The sequence below is a fragment of the Natrix helvetica genome, assembly GCF_964273705.1.
Source record: "Natrix helvetica genome assembly, chromosome: 1".
Classification (NCBI taxonomy): Eukaryota; Metazoa; Chordata; class Lepidosauria; order Squamata; family Natricidae; genus Natrix; species Natrix helvetica.
In genome coordinates this window covers 375,826,323-375,844,254 of record NC_138548.1, presented here as the reverse complement: position 1 = coordinate 375,844,254, position 17,932 = coordinate 375,826,323, and the positions used below count along the sequence as shown (strand labels likewise).

Genomic DNA, 17,932 nt, shown 5'->3' with positions numbered 1-17,932 from the left:
GCAAATCTCTGCCTGTCCCAGAAAAACAGTTCTGGGGTTGTTGGGCTTTAGGATGGGATACAGAGGAGAAAATGGAAATAGAAGAAAAAGGGATCTATAGGAAGATTATTACTCCAAGGGGTTTTCCTCCCTAGACTCCGACCCTGCAGCATTCATACACGCCAACCTGAACCTAATTTCTCCATTGCCACAACCTCTGGCATATAACACACAAGCATTCTGAGAAATGGGCTGGGTCCTCCCAGTATCCAGAAAAAAAAACTACGAAGCCCCCCCCCCCAAATAAGACCCTCCCAGGCGGAGGGGGTTGAGCGAAGGCAGCCAGGAAGTGAGTGAACTGACCTGATCCCCTGCAAACGCTGCTTTCCAGCAACCTCCACTTTGGGGGAGGGAAAAAACTGCGCTTGGGGTCGCCCAGGTAGACTGGACTGTCAGCTGGAGGGGCGACCCTTGTCCTGTTCCCAGAGGGGCTGAGCTGGGGGGGGGGGTAGCAGAGTCCCATCAGCCTTTAAGGCCTGTTCTGAAAGCATCCAGAGCGGACTAGAAAGACAACCGAATCAAGAATCCTTTTTTCAGAATAATCTTTTTGGGGAGGAGGGGAAGGGAGAAGGGGGCAGAAAGAGAGAGGTTTACTACTAGCAGAAAAAGGGGGAGGAACCCCCGATGCCCCCAAAGGGACTCACCGAAGCAGCTCTCCCGGAGGGCCACCAACACTAACACCAAGAGCAAGAGGGGCGCAGAGCGCAGAGCCATCCTGGCCGCGATCCTCAACCTGCGCCACGCTGCCAGGAAATCGCAGACCAAAAAAACAGCAACAACCTCTGTTGTTGATCAACAGAGCAACAATCCAGAGGAGGCTGGCGATTGGCCAAGTTCAACTAGTAAAGGGGGGGGGGAGCGTATTTAGTTGTCGTCATAGTTGTTTGGCAGACATCCAGGCTGAACAGGTGAGAGGGGCGGGGGGGGGGGGAGGAAAGCGAAAGTTCATTCAGGAAAACCTTCCAGGGATTCCGTCTCTTGGGGCAGGGAGGGGCAGAACTGCTGGGCTGGGAAAAGCGGGGGGGGGATAATTTGGGGCTGGAGGGGAGGGGCACCATAGAGGGACAGTGAAAACGATTCCTCCTGGAATAGCTTCCTTCCTGGAGTTGTAGGTGCTCAATGACTGGAGATGTTCAGAAATGGACTGGACAACCATTTGATTGGGATGGTATATATAACGCCTCTCCTTCCTTGAACCGAGAGTTAGACTAGAAGACCTCCAAGGTCCCTTTGAATGATTCTAGGTTCCAGATCAGAGACCCCAAGTGATCTTCCCTCTGGGTGAAAACGCTCAAAGGCTCTTGTGGCAGCTTCAATCTGGAGACCTATCTTATTTGCGGGGGGGGGGGGGATGTCAGTTTATCAAATATATTACATTAATTCCCTACTTCCTGTTATTCTCCTGTGAAGACAGAATTATTGGTATATTCCTCATATTTTTACAGCTGCTCATCTATAAACTGGTTGATCCAAGGCCCAGCTGATTGTCAGCAGGTCCAAGGTTCAGGAGTAAAAGTCATAACACACCTGAGCTAAATGTTGTTTCCAGCAAAGAGAATAAAGCCAGCCCAACTCATTGGAATGTTTCATCTGTTGCTAGGAGTGGCCAATAGGATCTCATTCCTGCTGTCTTTTTCACAGGTAAATTTTAGTTTCTTTTCTTTTTCTTTGCCCAGCTTACATGTCAACCATTTTCCCAGCACAGTTGGAAAGCTAAAATTTCTTTTTTCTTTTATTCATAATTCATCTTTATTTCCATTTCACTTACTGACAATATACACGCTATTTATTAGTCAACTAATGATCTATTATCATAAACAATTGCCTCTGTGGAAGTTTAATTTGGTGAGTAATAGTTGTTCTGTTTGGGAATTTTTAAACCCTTCCTTTAAAAAAAAAAATCTCATCCAAAACCACTTGTATTTTCTTCTTGCCTTTTCTCTTTAAATTTACCTTTACATTAAACTATCCTCTTATAAAACTTTGGAAGCATCCCAGACTCTTCTTACACTTAATCCTGGAAAGGATTAGAGCAGTGATGGCTAACCTTTATATTGTCACATACCAAACGCGTGTGCGTGCCCACACCTGTAATGCAATGCGCACACAAAATCCTGCCCCCCTGCGCATAACCTCCCATGGTCCCCCCCCCACATCCCCTGCACATCCACGCGTGACCACCCACCACCCTCGCAGTCTGTTTTGGCCTACCTAGCAGGCCTACCTAAAGCCTCCTGGGTCCCTTTGAATGATTTGAATGATTTTACGTTCTAGGTCAGAAGCCCCAAATGATCTTCACTCTGGATGAAAACGCTCAAAGGCTCTTGTGGCAGCTTCAAGATGAAGACGTATCTTTTTTTTCTTGGGGGGGGGGGGAGAAACATCAACTTACCAAATGCAAGACATTAATTCCCTAATTCCTATTATTCTCCTGCAGACAGAACTATTGATTGATTGATTGATTGATTGATTGATACCTCATATCTATACAGCCACCTGTCTCTAAAACGTGACTCTGTGTCATAAAATAAAATAAAAAACATGAAAAACATTATGCAAGAAGGAAGGAAGGAAGGATATGATCAGCAATGCAGCCCCATTGCTTGAGATCCCAAAGCTTATCCACACAAGCTTATTTTAAGAGACCTTAAGAGGAGGATATCCAGGATGGCTACCACAGCAGAAAAGGCCCATCTCCTGGATCCCACTACTTGTGACTCCTTAACAACCAAGACCCTCAACATACTTCTTTAAGAGCTGATGGGGTGGACAGATATCAAATAGGACTTTGGAGGTCTTCTAGTCCAACACCTGCTCAAGCAGGAGACCCTATACCAGTGATGGCGAACCTATGGCACGCGTGCCACAGGTGGCACGTGGAGCCGTTTGTCAGGGCACGCGAGGCACTGCCCTGTCAGCTAGCCAGCATGCATGCGAAGGGTGTCCAGGGGCGGGGGAGGCTGTTTTCGCCCTCCCCAGGCTCCTATAAAGCCTCTGGAGCCTGGAGAGGGCGGAAAAAGCATGTAAAAATGGGGGGTTGCACCTGTAGTGTGCGCATGCGCACTTGGGGAGGTCACACATTGCATTATGGATGTGGCACACCTGCACACGATCCCCCTGTGCTCCCCCCACTTATGGCACGCGAGCCAAAAAAGGTTCGCCATCGCTGCCCTATACCATTTCAGAGAAGTCATCATCCAGTCTCTTTTTTAAAAAAAGAGTTTATTTTTAATTTTTAAACAGACAAAACAGAAAGATAAAATCATTTTCCATTAGGAACAGTGTGTCGATTGGTTACAAGGTTTTTGTGCATTCTTTCCATAGTCATCACTTACCATTTATATAAAATCAGGTATTATCAAGTCAAATATATTTAAATGTCTTATTGTTATTATGTCTCATTTGGTTGACTATCACTATTATATCTTCATTTTAAACGAGATATAGTAGATATTGGGTTCATTTATACTATAACAATTCATAACATTATCCTAAATGTCTTCAATAATAAAATCTGTTTATATTATATTCTTTATCATTCTATTATTTTTACATTTACAACATTTTCTGATATCTTTCATTTCCATGTTTTTTTTTAATCCAACCACTGATAGAATACGTCCCATATCCTATAAAATTGTTTATCCTCTTGTTCTAAAATTTCAAATGTCAATTTACTCATTTCAGCACATTCCATTATTTTGTGAGTAACTTCCTCCTGCGTTGGTATTTTCTCATTTTTCCAATTTTTAGCAAATACGATTCTAGCTGCTGTTAACACGTTTACAATCAAATATTTCAGTTCTCTATTGTATGTTTCTGGTATAATTCCCAATAAAAAAAATCTCTGGTTTAAAGTCTATATGTTTTTGTATCCTTTTTTCCAACCAACTGTGGATTTTAGTCCAATATCTTTTAGCTTCTTTTCAAGTCCACCACATATGGTAATATGAGCCCGGTATCTGAAGGCATTTCCAACCCTTTTCCGATTTATTCTTGAACATTCTTGCTATTCTCGTTTGGGATAAGTGCCACCTGTAAAACATCTTATACACATTTTCTTTATATGCTGTTGACATTGTCATTTTATAATTTTGAGACCACAATTTCTGCCAATTCTCTAAATCAATCCCATATCCAAAATTTCCCCCCCAAGCAATCATAGATTCTTTAATTTGTTCTTCTAGCTTAACCTCTAACAAATATCCATATAGTTTTTTGATTACCTTTTCATCAGTGCCAGTCAAAATTTTATCTGTCAGTCATTTTATCATGGAAACCTTCCATTTTAAGATCTTTATCATATCTAGACTGTATTTGCACATATGAAAACCAGTTCATCTTTATACCTTGCTGTTCCAGTTCTTGCATAGATTTAAGTTCACTCTTTGCATTCAATATTTCACCATATCTAACTGTTTGTTCCTTTTTGTATGTTATTGGATATGAAAATGCTTCAATAGTTGATAACCAGACTGGAATTTTAAAATAATGTTGCCTTTCAATCTTCTCCCAATTTAACAACAAAGCCTCACGAATATAATGTCTTCTAAAATACCCCTGCGTTTTACATCCAGTCTCTTTTTGAAGTGATGGGGCACCCACAACCTCTGAAGGCAACTTCTGTTCCATTTGTTGTTTGCTTTCACAGTAGTCCTTAGGTCTAGATTGCTTCTCTCCTTGGATAGTTTCCATCCATTGTTTGTCTTACCTTTTGGTGCTTTGGAAAATAGTTTGATCCCCTCATCCCTGTAGGAGCCCCTCAAATATTGGAACATTGCTATCATGTCCCTAGTCCTTCTTTTCATTAGATTAGGCATGCCCAATTTCTACAGCATTCATACTGTATGTTTTAGCCTCTAGACTCCAACCCCCTAATCATTCTAGTTGCTCTTCTCTGCACTCTTTCCAGAGTCTCAACATCTTTTTTTATCTTGGGGTGACCAGACTTGGATCCAGTGTTCCAAGTGTGGTCTTACTAAAGCTTTGTAAAGTGGTACTGGAAGTTGACATAATTGTGATACTCTCCCTCTATTAAATGCAGCCTAGAATTGCATTGGCTTTTTTGGCTGCTGCTGCACATGGCTGGCTCATATTTAAGTGATTGTCCTCTCCAAGACCCATCTCACAGTTTCGCCAAGTATGTCCCTATGCAGTTGGTTTTTCTTGCCCAAGTATGTCCCAAAGGAGCTTTTTCAAGAGGCAACTGAACTTTCTGGTTTTTCTTTGAAGACCTTTCACTTCTCATCCAAGAAGCTTCTTCAGTGCACCTTAGGGACAACCATGTCCTGGTTGACGGAGATCTCCATAGACTTGCCTAAGTATAAAACCGTACTTTTGTCTATGTTGAATTTCATTTTCTTAGATAGGGCCCAATGTCCTTTTGGATCCTGAGCTTCTGGGTTATCGGCTATTCCTACCAGCTGGGTGTCCTCTGCAAATTTGATGAATTCCCCTTCGGAACTAAGTCATTTATGAAGATATTGAAGAATACTGGACCTAAAACTTGGCATATCCCACTGCTTTCTTCCCTCCATGTCAGTGTAATTCCATAGAGGACTACACCTCGGTATGATTTGTCAGCCAGTTACAAACTCATAAGTTGGTGCGGGAAAACATGTTTTTCAAAGAGAAGTTTACAAGACTCTTCCAAGTTGGTCCAAGAGCCAGCTGTTGCCAGCTGGTTGCCAGCAGGTTCAAGAGTGAAATTCAGACACACCCAAGCTAAATGTTGTTCCCAGCAGAAAGTAAACATACCAATGAAGGACAGTTGGCTGAAGCCCAATATCTTATTATAGGCTTCAGCCAACTGTCCCTCATTGGGATGTTTACTCTTACTAGGCAATGACCAATAGGATCTCGTTCCTGCTCTCCTTTTAATAGGTAAACTTTCTTTTCTTTTTCTTTGCCCAACTTATATGTCTACCATTTTCCCAGCAGAGTCGGAAAGGCAAAATTTCTTTTTTCTTTTTTTCATAATTTATCTTTATTTCCATTTTTCTTACTAATAATACATGCACTATTTATAAGTCAACTCTCTAATTATCTATTAACCTTCATAGATAATTGCCTCTCTGGAAGTTTAATTTGGTGGGTAATTGTTGTCCTGTCTGGATATTTTTAAACATTTCCTTTAAAAAATAATAATCTCCCGCTATGTTAAACTATCCTCTTATAAAAGCTTTGTATGCATCCCAAACTGTTCTTACACGTAATCCTCTTACACCTAGGACCACAATAGAGACTGGAAAATATGTCATTAAGCAGTGTGGTCATTAAGTGAAACTCCCTGGTCGTTAAGCCAGACATCACATGACACTGACTTTCCCTGCCAGCTTCCCCATTGGCTTTGCTTGTTGGAAGCTGGAAGGGAAAGTCACAAATGGCAGTCATGTGACCTCAGGACCATCATTATAAGTATGTGACAATTGCCAAACACCTGAATCCCAATGATGTGACAGCGGGGACTTTGTGATGGTCGCAAGTGTGAGGACCACTTAGTGTTTTCAATGCTGCCATAATCTGGAACAGTCGCCAAAGGAGTGAAGGTAAATTGAGCCATGCCTGGACTTCCCTGTCTTTACAAGTGGTCCTTGAGTTAATGGCCATTCATTTAGTGACCATTCAAAGTGACAACATTGGTGAAAAAAGTGACTTATGACCGGTCCTTGCACTTGTGACTCTAGAGCATCCCTGTGGTCATGTTATTTATGGCCTTCTTAGGGGCCTCCAATAAGGAAAATCAATGAGGAAACCAGATTACACGGGATATAAAAAGTCTATCCACCCCTGTTAAAATGCCAGTTTTTTTTAAATGTAGGGGAAGCCTAAGTCTGAAAATTAGGCTTGCCAGATGTTACATCTTTTCTATCCTGCTCTGGGGAGTAGAGAGTTACTCTCTGAAAGAAAACCACTTGAAGAAACTAGAAGCCTTTGAAATGTGGATTTACAGGCGGCTGCTACGTATAAGCTGGATTGGACCAAATCAGAAATGAGGAGGTGTTAAGCCGCCTGGGAAAGCCAAGGGAAATAATCACAGCCGCTAAAAAGCAAAAGTTAGAATATTTTGGACCTGCGATGCGACACTCAGAAAAATGCGGCATCCTTCATTTCATCCTCCAGGGAAAGATTGAAGGCAAACGAGGATTGCCAACATGACCGCCAATGTCCGATGACGGATACGGCACAAGAAGAAGAAGGGAAATCCGACCGAGATAAAGCACTTCACAATTTCCCCTCCACCTTTATTTAATGTAGCATATAAGCTATACAATTCAGTTGAAAAACAAACTTAAATATTTCAGGGAGAAAAATCACAATAAAAAGCACACAATGACATGATTGTGATGATGTGGTCATCCAGCATAACTCTGCCCTGCAAGAAATACAGGTTAGTATTTTGCAGAGCCCCGTTTCCTGTTTTGCACAGTGAGATGACTTACAATTCTTCCACAGGATTGTCTACTAAGGAAGATTTCCCCCCTTTTTCTAGAGCTCTGTTCCTTTTGAAGAGGCGACTGTGGATTTCCCAGAGGAGGAATGGGGCCTCGCTGGATCCCAGCCGGAGGGCCCTGAGCGGGGAAGCCATGCTGGAGCTTTCTAGGAATATGCCCGTTCTGGGGAAGGCCTCTCTTTGCCTTGTCTTCATTGGGAAAGGTGTTTTCAAGGGGAGGTAAATACGAAAGATCCCTGAACTCATTTGCTTCAGGTGATGAGGACTTCTACCTGCCACCACCTGAATTAGTAAGCTCCCTTCAAGCCTTTTTAAATCAGAATATACAAACTGAGTCAGGTTGCTTAGTATTTGGCTGATAGGTGAGGCCTGTTTTCCAGGCTGGCCCTCAAAACCCATCCTGACAGAATGTGTGATGGGCCATTCCGGACTTGATGCCAAGGAGGCTTCCTGGTTGTGTCCTTGCACGAAAGAGAGACCTTCACCTGACCTGGAAGGAAATACAATACAATACAATAGTAGAGTTGGAAGGGACCTTGGAGGCCTTCTAGTCCAACCCCCTGCCTAGGCAGTAAACCCTATACCGTTTCAGACAAATAGCTGTCCAACATCTTCTTAAAGACTTCCAGTGTTGGGGCATTCACAACTTCTAGAGGCAAGCTGTTCCACTGATTAATTGTTCTAACTGTCAGGAAGTTTCTCCTCAGTTCTAAGTTGCTTCTCTCCTTGATTAGTTTCCACCCATTGCTTCTTGTTCTACCCTCAGGTGCCTTGGAGAATAGTTTGACTCCCTCTTCTTTGTGGCAAACCCTGAGATATTGGAACACTGCTATCATGTCTCCCCTAGTCCTTCTTTCTCTTAAGCTAAACATACCCAATTCCTGCAACAGTTCTTCCTATGTTTTATCCTCCAGTCCCCTAATCATCTTTGTTGCTCTTCTCTGCACTCTTTCTAGAGTCTCCACATCTTTTTTACATCGTGGCGACCAGAACTGAATGCAGTATTCCAAGTGTGGCCTTACCAAGGCATTATAAAGTGGTATTAACACTTCACGTGATCTTGATTCTATCCCTCTGTTGATGCAGCCTAGGACTGTGTTGGCTTTTTTGGCAGCTGCTGCACTCTGCTGGCTCATATTTAAGTGGTTGTCCACTAGGACTCCAAGATCCCTTTCACAGTTACTACTGTTGAGCAGTGACGTGCGGTGAGGTTTATGGCTGGTGAGGCTGGTGACGTCATCAGGAAGGCGGGGAATGGGACCACGTGTGCTGGAGGCTCAGGCTGCCTCAGCCTCCAGCACACGTGATCCCATTCCCCGCCTTCCTGAGCGTGCTCCGCCGGCTCGTGCTCCGCAGTCCTTGAAAGCGACTGGGGAACAACGAGAACCTTCCTGCCTCTGCTGGACTTTGCACGCACCTCGCGACTGCATATTGCACATGCGCAGAACAATCTTCATTGAAAAAATGTAATTTCCCCCCCTTTTGTAATGGTGTGCGCATGCCAGTCCCAGAGGGGTCCCAAAGATGGGCCGTTTTGCGCAAAAATGGAGGCGTTTTTGCCTTCTATCGGCCGCCAGGAACACTCTGCAGGCTTCAGCAGGGCTGGGGGAAGGGAAAAATGCCTCTGTTTTTGCGAAAAACGGCCTGTTTTCCGTGCATATTTCGCAAAAAAACAGGGGCATTTTTGCCTTTCCCCAGCCTTGATAAAGACTGCAGAGCGTTCCTGGGGGTTGGGGAGAACCAAAACTTTTTTTTTTCTTACTGGGTAGTTTGCAGTCGCTCCCTTAGCTCCAGCGAGGCTGGACCCCCCCCACCCCCCCTGGCCGTCAAAACTTTTCGCCACTGTTTTGGTGGGCATGGCTTGGTGAGGGGGTCATGTGACTGAATGTGCGTGAGTGATGTCATTGGCCACGCCCACTCAGTCACATGTCCCCCATCTAGCCACGCCCACCGAACGGGTAGTAAAAAAAATGGAAACCCACCCCTGGCCCCGTCCACTCACTCAGGAGGCCCAAGACCAAATTCATCCCACATCTCCTGGGAAGACAAAATCTGCCATCCCCTCCTGACTTCCCCAGGCCTCTTGTCTCTTTGAGCAGATCTGAATGATTTGCTTCTCAGGTTCCCTACAAAATTGTTCCAATAAATAAATTCTGATTTCACAGATCCAGACACAGAAGGAGCAAAATCTACAAAGTGTCTTTTCCCAATCAGTTCATCCTTGGAGAGCCTTGTGGAGGCAGAGCAAGAGGAGATCCAGCTGGCATCTACCATGGCTTCTTTTCTCTCAAAATGCCTCCCTCTGATCACGTGACGGCCAAGCCTCTCCACCTGAGCAAGTTCTCAGTCAGAAGGATCTTCCATCCAGCGGGGTCTTCTTCTCACCTCCTTGAGGGTTCCTTGCCCCAGATGTTTCTCCTTGGGGTCTCCACTCCCAAGAACAGCCTGGCTGTTATGAAAAGGAGCTCTCCTTCCCCAGATTAGTTCTTGAGAGGAAGAGGAAGATAGATAGAACTCCTCATGAGCTTCTTTTGTGCTTGGACACACATGTACACACACATCTCAACTGATGCAGCCTCCGGTTCTCACTCTGAATTGGAGCTAACACGTAAAGAGGACAAATCACACAACTGATGCTGCTCTGCGTCCATTTTGATATTTCTCTGCAAAACAACAACAAACAGTCCAAGCTCAAAACAAAATCCACCAGAGATCATCAAATTTCCCCAAAGGAAAAGCCCCAGGAGATATTTTACAATGTTTTAGTCACAATCACTCCTGTAACAGATACAGGAAGATCTTCAGACTACAAATGAACAGATTTGCCCCAAGAGGGACCTGCTGCCTCCGAGAAGGACGGAGGGGAATTGGGGGAAGCAGAAGGAGCAGCTGGGAGGGGAGGGAGGTTTTCATGAAAATCCTTCTCTGCTGCTCTGTGACCAAAGCCTTTGAAAGGGACAAAGGAACTGGGATGCCTCTTCCCAACTCAGAAGAAGACAGGACTGCCCGAATCTCAGACTCAGCTGAATCGAGACTGGAGTCCCAGCAAGACGGCGAGATCTCCGATGCACCCAAAGGGGGCTCAGAAAACAGGACAAAAGGAAGCCCAGAAGAAGCTCCCCAAAGGGAGAGACTTGGGAGGAATCTCCCCATCTTCCTTCCATCACCCCTCCTCCCCAAAAAAGATACTTACTGAAAAATATCAAAGCCCCAACAATCACAAACCCCAGGACAAGACCAGGCACAACGCAGCTGATGATGAACTCCAAGTTGGATTCTGGAATGGAATTGGGAAAAAGAGTTGATCACTGAAGAAGAACCTCAAACAATCATTCCCATTGGGTGGCAGCCAAGCTAAAGGGCTGGGAATTCCCAACATTAAAAAATCTAAGGGGCTCCTCTTCATGTCCCTCTAACTGTAGCACAAAGACATCTTGCAAGCCATTGTTTGCAGGACGTGTCCTCATGACCCTGCTTTTGTCTCAGATCAGCCAACAAGACAGCAAACTCTTTCCTTCCTTCCTTCTTTCTTTTTCTCTCTCTCTTTCTCTCTCTTTCTCTCTTTCTTTTGCTTTCTTTTACTTTCTTTCTTTCTTTTTCTTTCTGTTGTTCTCTTTCTTTCCTCTCTCTCTCTCTCTCTCTCTCTTTCTTTCTATTCATTTTGCATATTTTTAAACTGGCCATCTCCCTCTAAGCACTCTACAATAAAATGTTAAAATATAAACACAAACAACATATAAAAATTAGAATGTGGAAGGAGGCAAGTGCACGGTATTGTGTGCTAAGTCACAACAATCAAACCACAATATATTTAGGAGATAATTAAACCCAACCATTGCCTTAACTTTTATTACATCTAGTTCAGGCAACTCTCCACCAGCTTTGAGGGGGGGGGAATCATGATTTAAATCCTTGCCGAAGAGCTCATGATACTGAGGATCAACTCCCAAGAGATCCCAATACATTTCTTTGAATGGTTATTTTATGTAAATTTGACTTCAAGCATCTCATGGCCCAAACAAGGAAAATGGCACCTGGTCATTTTAATGATGCAGTTGGTGAAACATGAATCAGTGAACCTGTTCTGGATGGAACAACTTCCGTCTATTGGGCTTGGACAGTCCACAAACAACCTGGGCCCAACCCAGGTGGCTTAGGGAACTGCAGGAAGAAATCTAGGGACCTTGTATATGAACCCTAGAGAAACTGGGGGCGTCCTGATTGATATGGGTTGCTTAGGAATGGCTGATTTGCTCTTTATGTCCTTCAGGAAATCCAGTATCTTTTTTTCCCCTTTTGCTTGGATATTAGCATGTTCTTATTTAAAACAAGAGGCTTAATATCATCCATGCCCCTTTTTAAAGTATAGTTTCATTTTCTTTCTCTCTTGTGAGATGGGTCTGTCCCCCTGGAGGAGGAGAAAGGAATGTGTTAAGTAATTAAGCTCCCCGTTGGGAGACCGAGTATGCAGAGAAGCGTAATGAGAGTGATATGGAAGAACAAGCACAAACCAGCATACAGAGACACTGAATAGTATAAAAATATAGTAGTTTACTATGTAGAAATATAGAGGTATTCAGAGTCCGGTTAACAGTCCAAGTCATACACGGTTCAGTAATTCAGATATCAAAATAGTCAGTCTAACACACAAAATATAGCTAACAGTTGCAAACTACAATACCTCAGTATACATGGATCAGCTTCTAACAAAACAGAGAGCTAACAGCCATTCTGGCTCCCTCTTATGGCTGTTTGAGGTAACAAACACATCTCTTAAGCATTTAAAGTAACAGTAAAGTAATCATAGCTTATATACATTGCCAAGCCAAGCCTAGGGTTACATCCCTAACAAAATGTACACTCACTTCATGTATTCGGTCATCTAGCCAGGAAGTGGCATGATAGAAATTGTTTCAGTCTTTGCATTTGGAGCTTCCAACTGAGGTGGGAACCCAGGGAAGGCCTATTGTGTACCCTACCAGCACCACCATCGCTCTTTCCTCAAGACTAAACAGGCTGAGCTCCTTCTTCTTTTTTTCTTATTTAAATTGTATTTACAAACATGTAAAACACACACAAACACACACAAAACTTAGACATACACCACATTTACACAATACAATACGAACAGGAGCTTCCTGTTCTTTCTAATAGCAATTGCCAATTGATATCGCTCACCTTATATTGTTTCCCCTTCTATTATATTTCATTTGTATTTCACCATTCTTAACCCTCTTATTTTACTCCTCTGTCTGCTATTTTGGCTGATTACCTCTAATAAGTTTAAACCACTTGGATACATATATATGTGTTAATTCTCCTTAACTATTTTTGGGCTTTGTTGTCTTCCTTCATAGCTCCTTGTTTCTTTCCTCCATCCACCTATGCCATTTATCCCATATCTGGTAGTATTCTATTTCTTCTTTTCCCTGGATTTCTTTTGTTAATTTGTCCATTTCAACACAGTCCATAACCTTTCTTATTATTTCATCTTCGCTTGGAATTAATTTGTTTTTCCATTTCTGGGCAAAGGCAATCCTTGTTGCCGTAATTATATGTAATATTAAATACTGAATTGGGCTGAGCTCCTATTCATCTACAAAGATTTCAGTTTCCAGACCTGGATCAGCCTTGTTGCTCTACTGTTGTTGTGGCCCGTCAGCAGCCAGCAGAGCTGGCAGCAGAGTCAGACAGTGAGGAGGTTGGGGAGGAACATGGGCCAGTTCTGGGGGCTGAGGAAAGCTCAGACGAGGGCTCTGCGTCGGAGGCAGAGAGGGAGCTAGACAGCAGCAAGGCAGAAGAACAGCTGGAGCCTGTTCCCAGTGTGCGCATGCGCAGAGCTGCCAGAAGACAAGAACAATTAAGAAAGCAGGGCTGACTTAGGAGTAAAGCCACACCTTGGAGGTGATTGGCCCCTCCTGTAGGAAACAAGAGGAGCAAACTGGGAGTGGGCTTTTGCAGGAAACAATTCGTTCTTTCGGTTGTTTCAAGAGTGGAAAGTTCTGTTTGTGACTATAAGAGACTCTGTGCCAAGTTTTGCCTTACCCTGCATTTGGAAACTAGTTATTTGGCAGCTCTCCAAACGAGATAAGGTTCGTGTTGATAAACATTCCTCGGAAAGACTGTTTGCTAAGCCTTGGTGACTGCGAGTGAAAGGAATTCCCAGTCGGGTAAATAAAAGGGGTTTTGCCGAAACCAAGACTACGCTTCTTGCTTTTTAAGGAAGCCTGGGTCAAAACAACTGTGAACATTTTCCAATTGCTCCCTATCCCCATTAAAGGGGGTTGCCCAGAACTGGACCTTCTCCTTGAGGCAGGCTCTGATCTTAGCAGAATGCAGGGAGAAATTTACCGCCATCAGTTATACTTTATTTGGGGATAGCCTAAAATTGCACATACCTTCTTAAAAGGTTCGCTATACTTCAGATATTTAATCTCTTATCAAGCCATGTATCCCCCTACCCAATACTTCCACCTGTGATGTTTATTTTTTAAGCAAAGAACGTCGCACTTAGAATCCTAGAGTTAGAAAGAAAGAACTTAAGAGGTCATCTAGTCTTACCGTTTGCTCAGGACAGGATCCATCAAAGTATTCAGTCGCATGTGATTGTGTCTTTAGTAGCTCATGTGAGATTCTCATCCTTCCTAGACATTGTTTTCTTTTGAGTCCCACTTCCATTTCATTGTTGTTCCTCTCAGCCCATTCTAAATTTCACTACCTTCTTTGAGGATATTAGCTCACTCGGCCAGTTTTATACCACCTTCAGATTCGATAACTATTGTATTTTTCGGAATATAAGACGCACCCTTTTCCCTCAAAAAAGAGGGTGAAAATCTGGGTGCGTCTTATACATTGAATACAACATTTTTGGCCTCCCGAAACCCTGCTCCCTTTCCAAAAATGGCCGTGCATATTCTTTAGGAGCCTTGTATAGTGCTCCTGGGGGCTGGGGAGGGCAAAAATGAGCGAAAAACTGGCTCATTTTTCCTCGTTTCCCCCCACCAGCCCCCTCTACAAGCCTCCTAAAGGCTATGCATGCCCTTTTTTGAGAAAAAAGCGGGCCCGTTTTCATGAAAAATGGGCCGTTTTGGGGAGGCCTGCAGAGTGATAAAACTTTTTTTTTTAAATTTGACTCTTCAAAATCTTGGTGCGTCATATACTCTGGTGCGTCTTATACTCTGAAAAAAGTAGTATTTATTCTATCGATTCCTCCAAATCACTAAAAGGACTATTAAAGCAGAGGACAAAGGGCTGATTTTTCTGGTATCCACTTGGTATCTTCAACCTGATGATGAACCATCAATGGGGACTCCTGAAGGAAGATTTCTGAGCCAGTTCTGGGTCCCCTTCATTGTCCGGCCATCTGGCCTCCTTTGATTAGCCGAAGAGGCCTTTTAGGGACTCTGGATGGAGCTTTTATGAGACAAAATGCCTGATTTACCATAAAGCTTTAATGCATGGAACATCTAGATGACATTGTCATCTTTTAGACATCCCTTGTTCTTTATTTCATTCTGCTCAGCCACACATAAAAAATACAAAATTCTGCTGATATGGAACCTGCGTTGTAGCATTTCAGGGGGAAGTACACGGGGGGGGGTGTGTTATAATAATTTATAATGTCTAATTTATATCATGCCACTACCTCCCCTGATTTCTGGATGATGGTGGGGAGTTGTGACCAGTCCAGAAACAGAACAGAACAGGATAGAATAACAGAGTTAGAAGGGACCCTGGAGGTCTTCAAGTCCAACCCCCTGCCTAGACAGGAAACCCTACATCACTTCAGACAAATGGTTATCCAACATCTTAAAAACTTCCAGTGTTGCCCTGGGGTCCCCTTGGAGCCAAACCCTAAACCCAACTGAGCACATCGCTGAGAGAAGAAATCTCCCCCCTCTCCTTCCAGAGCCAGCCATGTCTCAGCTATGCCACCAGAAAAGTCTCTAACCACTGGGGATCATTGCATCGCTAGTGGTTTTCCTATTTCCCCCTCAAAGAAATGGGGGCTCTTTCCTCCAAAGGGGGCCAAGGCTCCACCATGCAGACTCTGGGCTGCCTCCCCTGCCTGAATCCAACAGGGAGAGTTTCCCTTCTCCTGTGCAGAACAAATTAATGAAAGGAAAGGAAATTCTGTGACACCCATCCAGCTTTCATGCCTATGAATAGAATAGAATAGAATAGAATAACAAGAGTTGAAGGGACCTTGGAGGTCTTCTAGTCCAACCCCCTGCTTAGGCAGGAAACCCTACACCACTTCAGACAAATGGTTGTCCAATCTCTTCTTAAAAACTTCCAGTGTTTTTATGAGGGGGCAAAATGAACTAAGAAAAGAAATGGCAGAGGTTAAAGAAGAACTCAGAGAGGTTAAAGAACACATAGCTGAGAATAGACAGAGAATTTTGGTGTTAGAGGAGGGAGCGGCAGAACTGGGGGAAGAAGTGAAAACAATACGTAAGGGAAACATAGACATGGAAATTTTCAGACAAAAATAGAATTTGAAAGAATGTCCTTTTTTCTTAGATTCCAGAACCTACCAGAGACAGAAAATGAAGATCTTAAGGATATTATGAGTACAATTTTAGCAGATTACATTAAGAGAGACAAAAAACAATTATGGTGGGATATGGATCTAGTATCTAGGATAAATTCAGCATATGCCAGAAGTCATAATGTTCCAAGGGAGATACATGTTAAATTTGTCAGGAGATCCACAAGGGATGAGGTGCTTGTGGCCCAAAGGGAGAGACCATTGATATATAAAGAGGAAGAGATCACCATTCTTAAACAGATCGCCCAAAAAATAAGAGAGAGAAGGAGGAAATACTCCTCCTTATCAAAAAAATTATAAAAACTTCCAGTGTTGGAGCATTCACAACTTCTGGAGGTAAGTTGTTCCGCTGATTAATTGTTTTAACTGTCAAGAAATTTCTCCTCAGTTCTAAGGTGCTTCTCTCCTTGATTAGTTTCCACCCATTGCTTCTTGTCCTGCCCTCAGGTGCTTTGAAGAATAGTTTGACTCCCTCTTCTTTGTGGCAGCCCCTGAGATTTTTGGAAGACAGCTACCATGTCTCCCCTAGTCCTTCTTTTCATCAAATTAGACATACCCAATTCCAGCAGCCATTCTTTATATGTTTTAGCCTCCAGTCCCCTAATCAACTTGGTTAGCTTGACCCTCTTCTTTGTGGCAACCCCTGAGATAGTGGAACACTGCTATCATGTCTCCCCTAGAAAAATTGTAATTTTTTTACTTTCAGAATTTCAGGATGAAAAATGGAATATGGTGTTATCCAATTTCTAGAGGGTCCCTCAAATGACATAAACAGATTTGGTGGGGATTCCAGTGGGGCAGGATTAAGGACGGGAACCTTCCATTTTTCCTGCACAAAACTCAGGACCATCACTGAAGAGCAGCCACGGCACTGATAGATTGATGCTTGATTTGAAAAAAAAAGAAGGAATATTTTATTTTATTTTACTCAGACTGACAGTCCTTTTTCTGACTACAGAGGCATCAGTCCAGCCGCTCTGTGCATTTCCTGAAGTCAACTGCAGTTCAACCATTTTAATGCAATTTGGCCTCAAGAAAAGGGACTACGAGACTCCTCCTGACTTCTGTACTTTGGGAAGGCTAAAGAAAATGAAATCTTTTTTTGGGTGCTCAGTATAACTGCTGCTCCATGGCTGGAGATAGGAAACAGGGCAGTGACAAAGGCTAAAAGGATCTAAGGGCATTTAAACTCTTATCATGGGCTTCTGTTCCCTCCCTTAAATCCCCTGAAGCCAATTCTATGGAACCATCAACTTCAAACATAGCAAAAACCAACAGCTTAAAGGTCAGCTATGCTCACAGCTGAGATCAAATTTCTCTCCCTCCACGCTCAGTCTTCCCCTCCCTGCAGCCTTTTACCTTTTATGGCCATGTCCAGAGGCTCCTTCAGGCCGTCATGCTCCACGTGGCACTGATAGCGGCCCCTCTCTTTGGGGTCGATCCGGATGCTGATCCAGTAGTAGTAGGTCCCATCCGCGTTGGGGGCCACAGACCCATGGAAGGTGTCCTCCAGCCATTCCTCCCCATCCCTCCTCCAGGAGGCATCGATCTCCCTGGGGTAGAAGCCATCCACGCGGCAGACGTGCGTCTCCATCCCATCCTCCGTCTCCATCCGGCTGCTCATTGTCACCACTGGAGGCTCTGCAGAAATGGCACACCCAGAATTAACGGAGTCCTACCAGAGCCTAGAAGGTGGATGAGAAACTTGGGAGGGGCAGGAAAGTCTCCCACTAATCCAGAACCAAACAGGGCTTCCCGTGTGCTGGAGAGGTGCTGGAAGGAGATTCCCTCCTGGGAATCCAGGCATCCAAGACAATGGACCCAAAGGGGCCAAATGCATACAAGAAATCCAGCCATAAAGGAGGAAAGTCCAGCCTGGATCCAGATGC

At 43.8% G+C, this 17,932-nt stretch overlaps 1 protein-coding gene across 9 annotated transcripts in view; it reads right to left on the bottom strand.

Moving 5' to 3' along the window:
* LOC309383779 (major histocompatibility complex class I-related gene protein-like) overlaps positions 1-17,932 on the bottom strand; it is a 342,086-nt gene that overhangs the window by 296,561 nt on the left and 27,593 nt on the right. For 3 of the 9 annotated variants that reach the window (XM_081936663.1, XM_081936660.1, XM_081936662.1), the window contains exon 1: positions 684-768. The exons of 4 other annotated variants lie outside the window; for them this stretch is intronic. In XM_081936663.1, the coding sequence (XP_081792789.1) occupies positions 684-753 (70 nt within the window). In that variant the 5' untranslated portion in view covers positions 754-768. Of the gene's footprint in view, positions 1-683; positions 790-17,402; positions 17,685-17,932 lie in introns of those variants that run through there. 2 more of the 9 variants (XM_081936656.1, XM_081936664.1) reach the window with 2 other exon arrangements.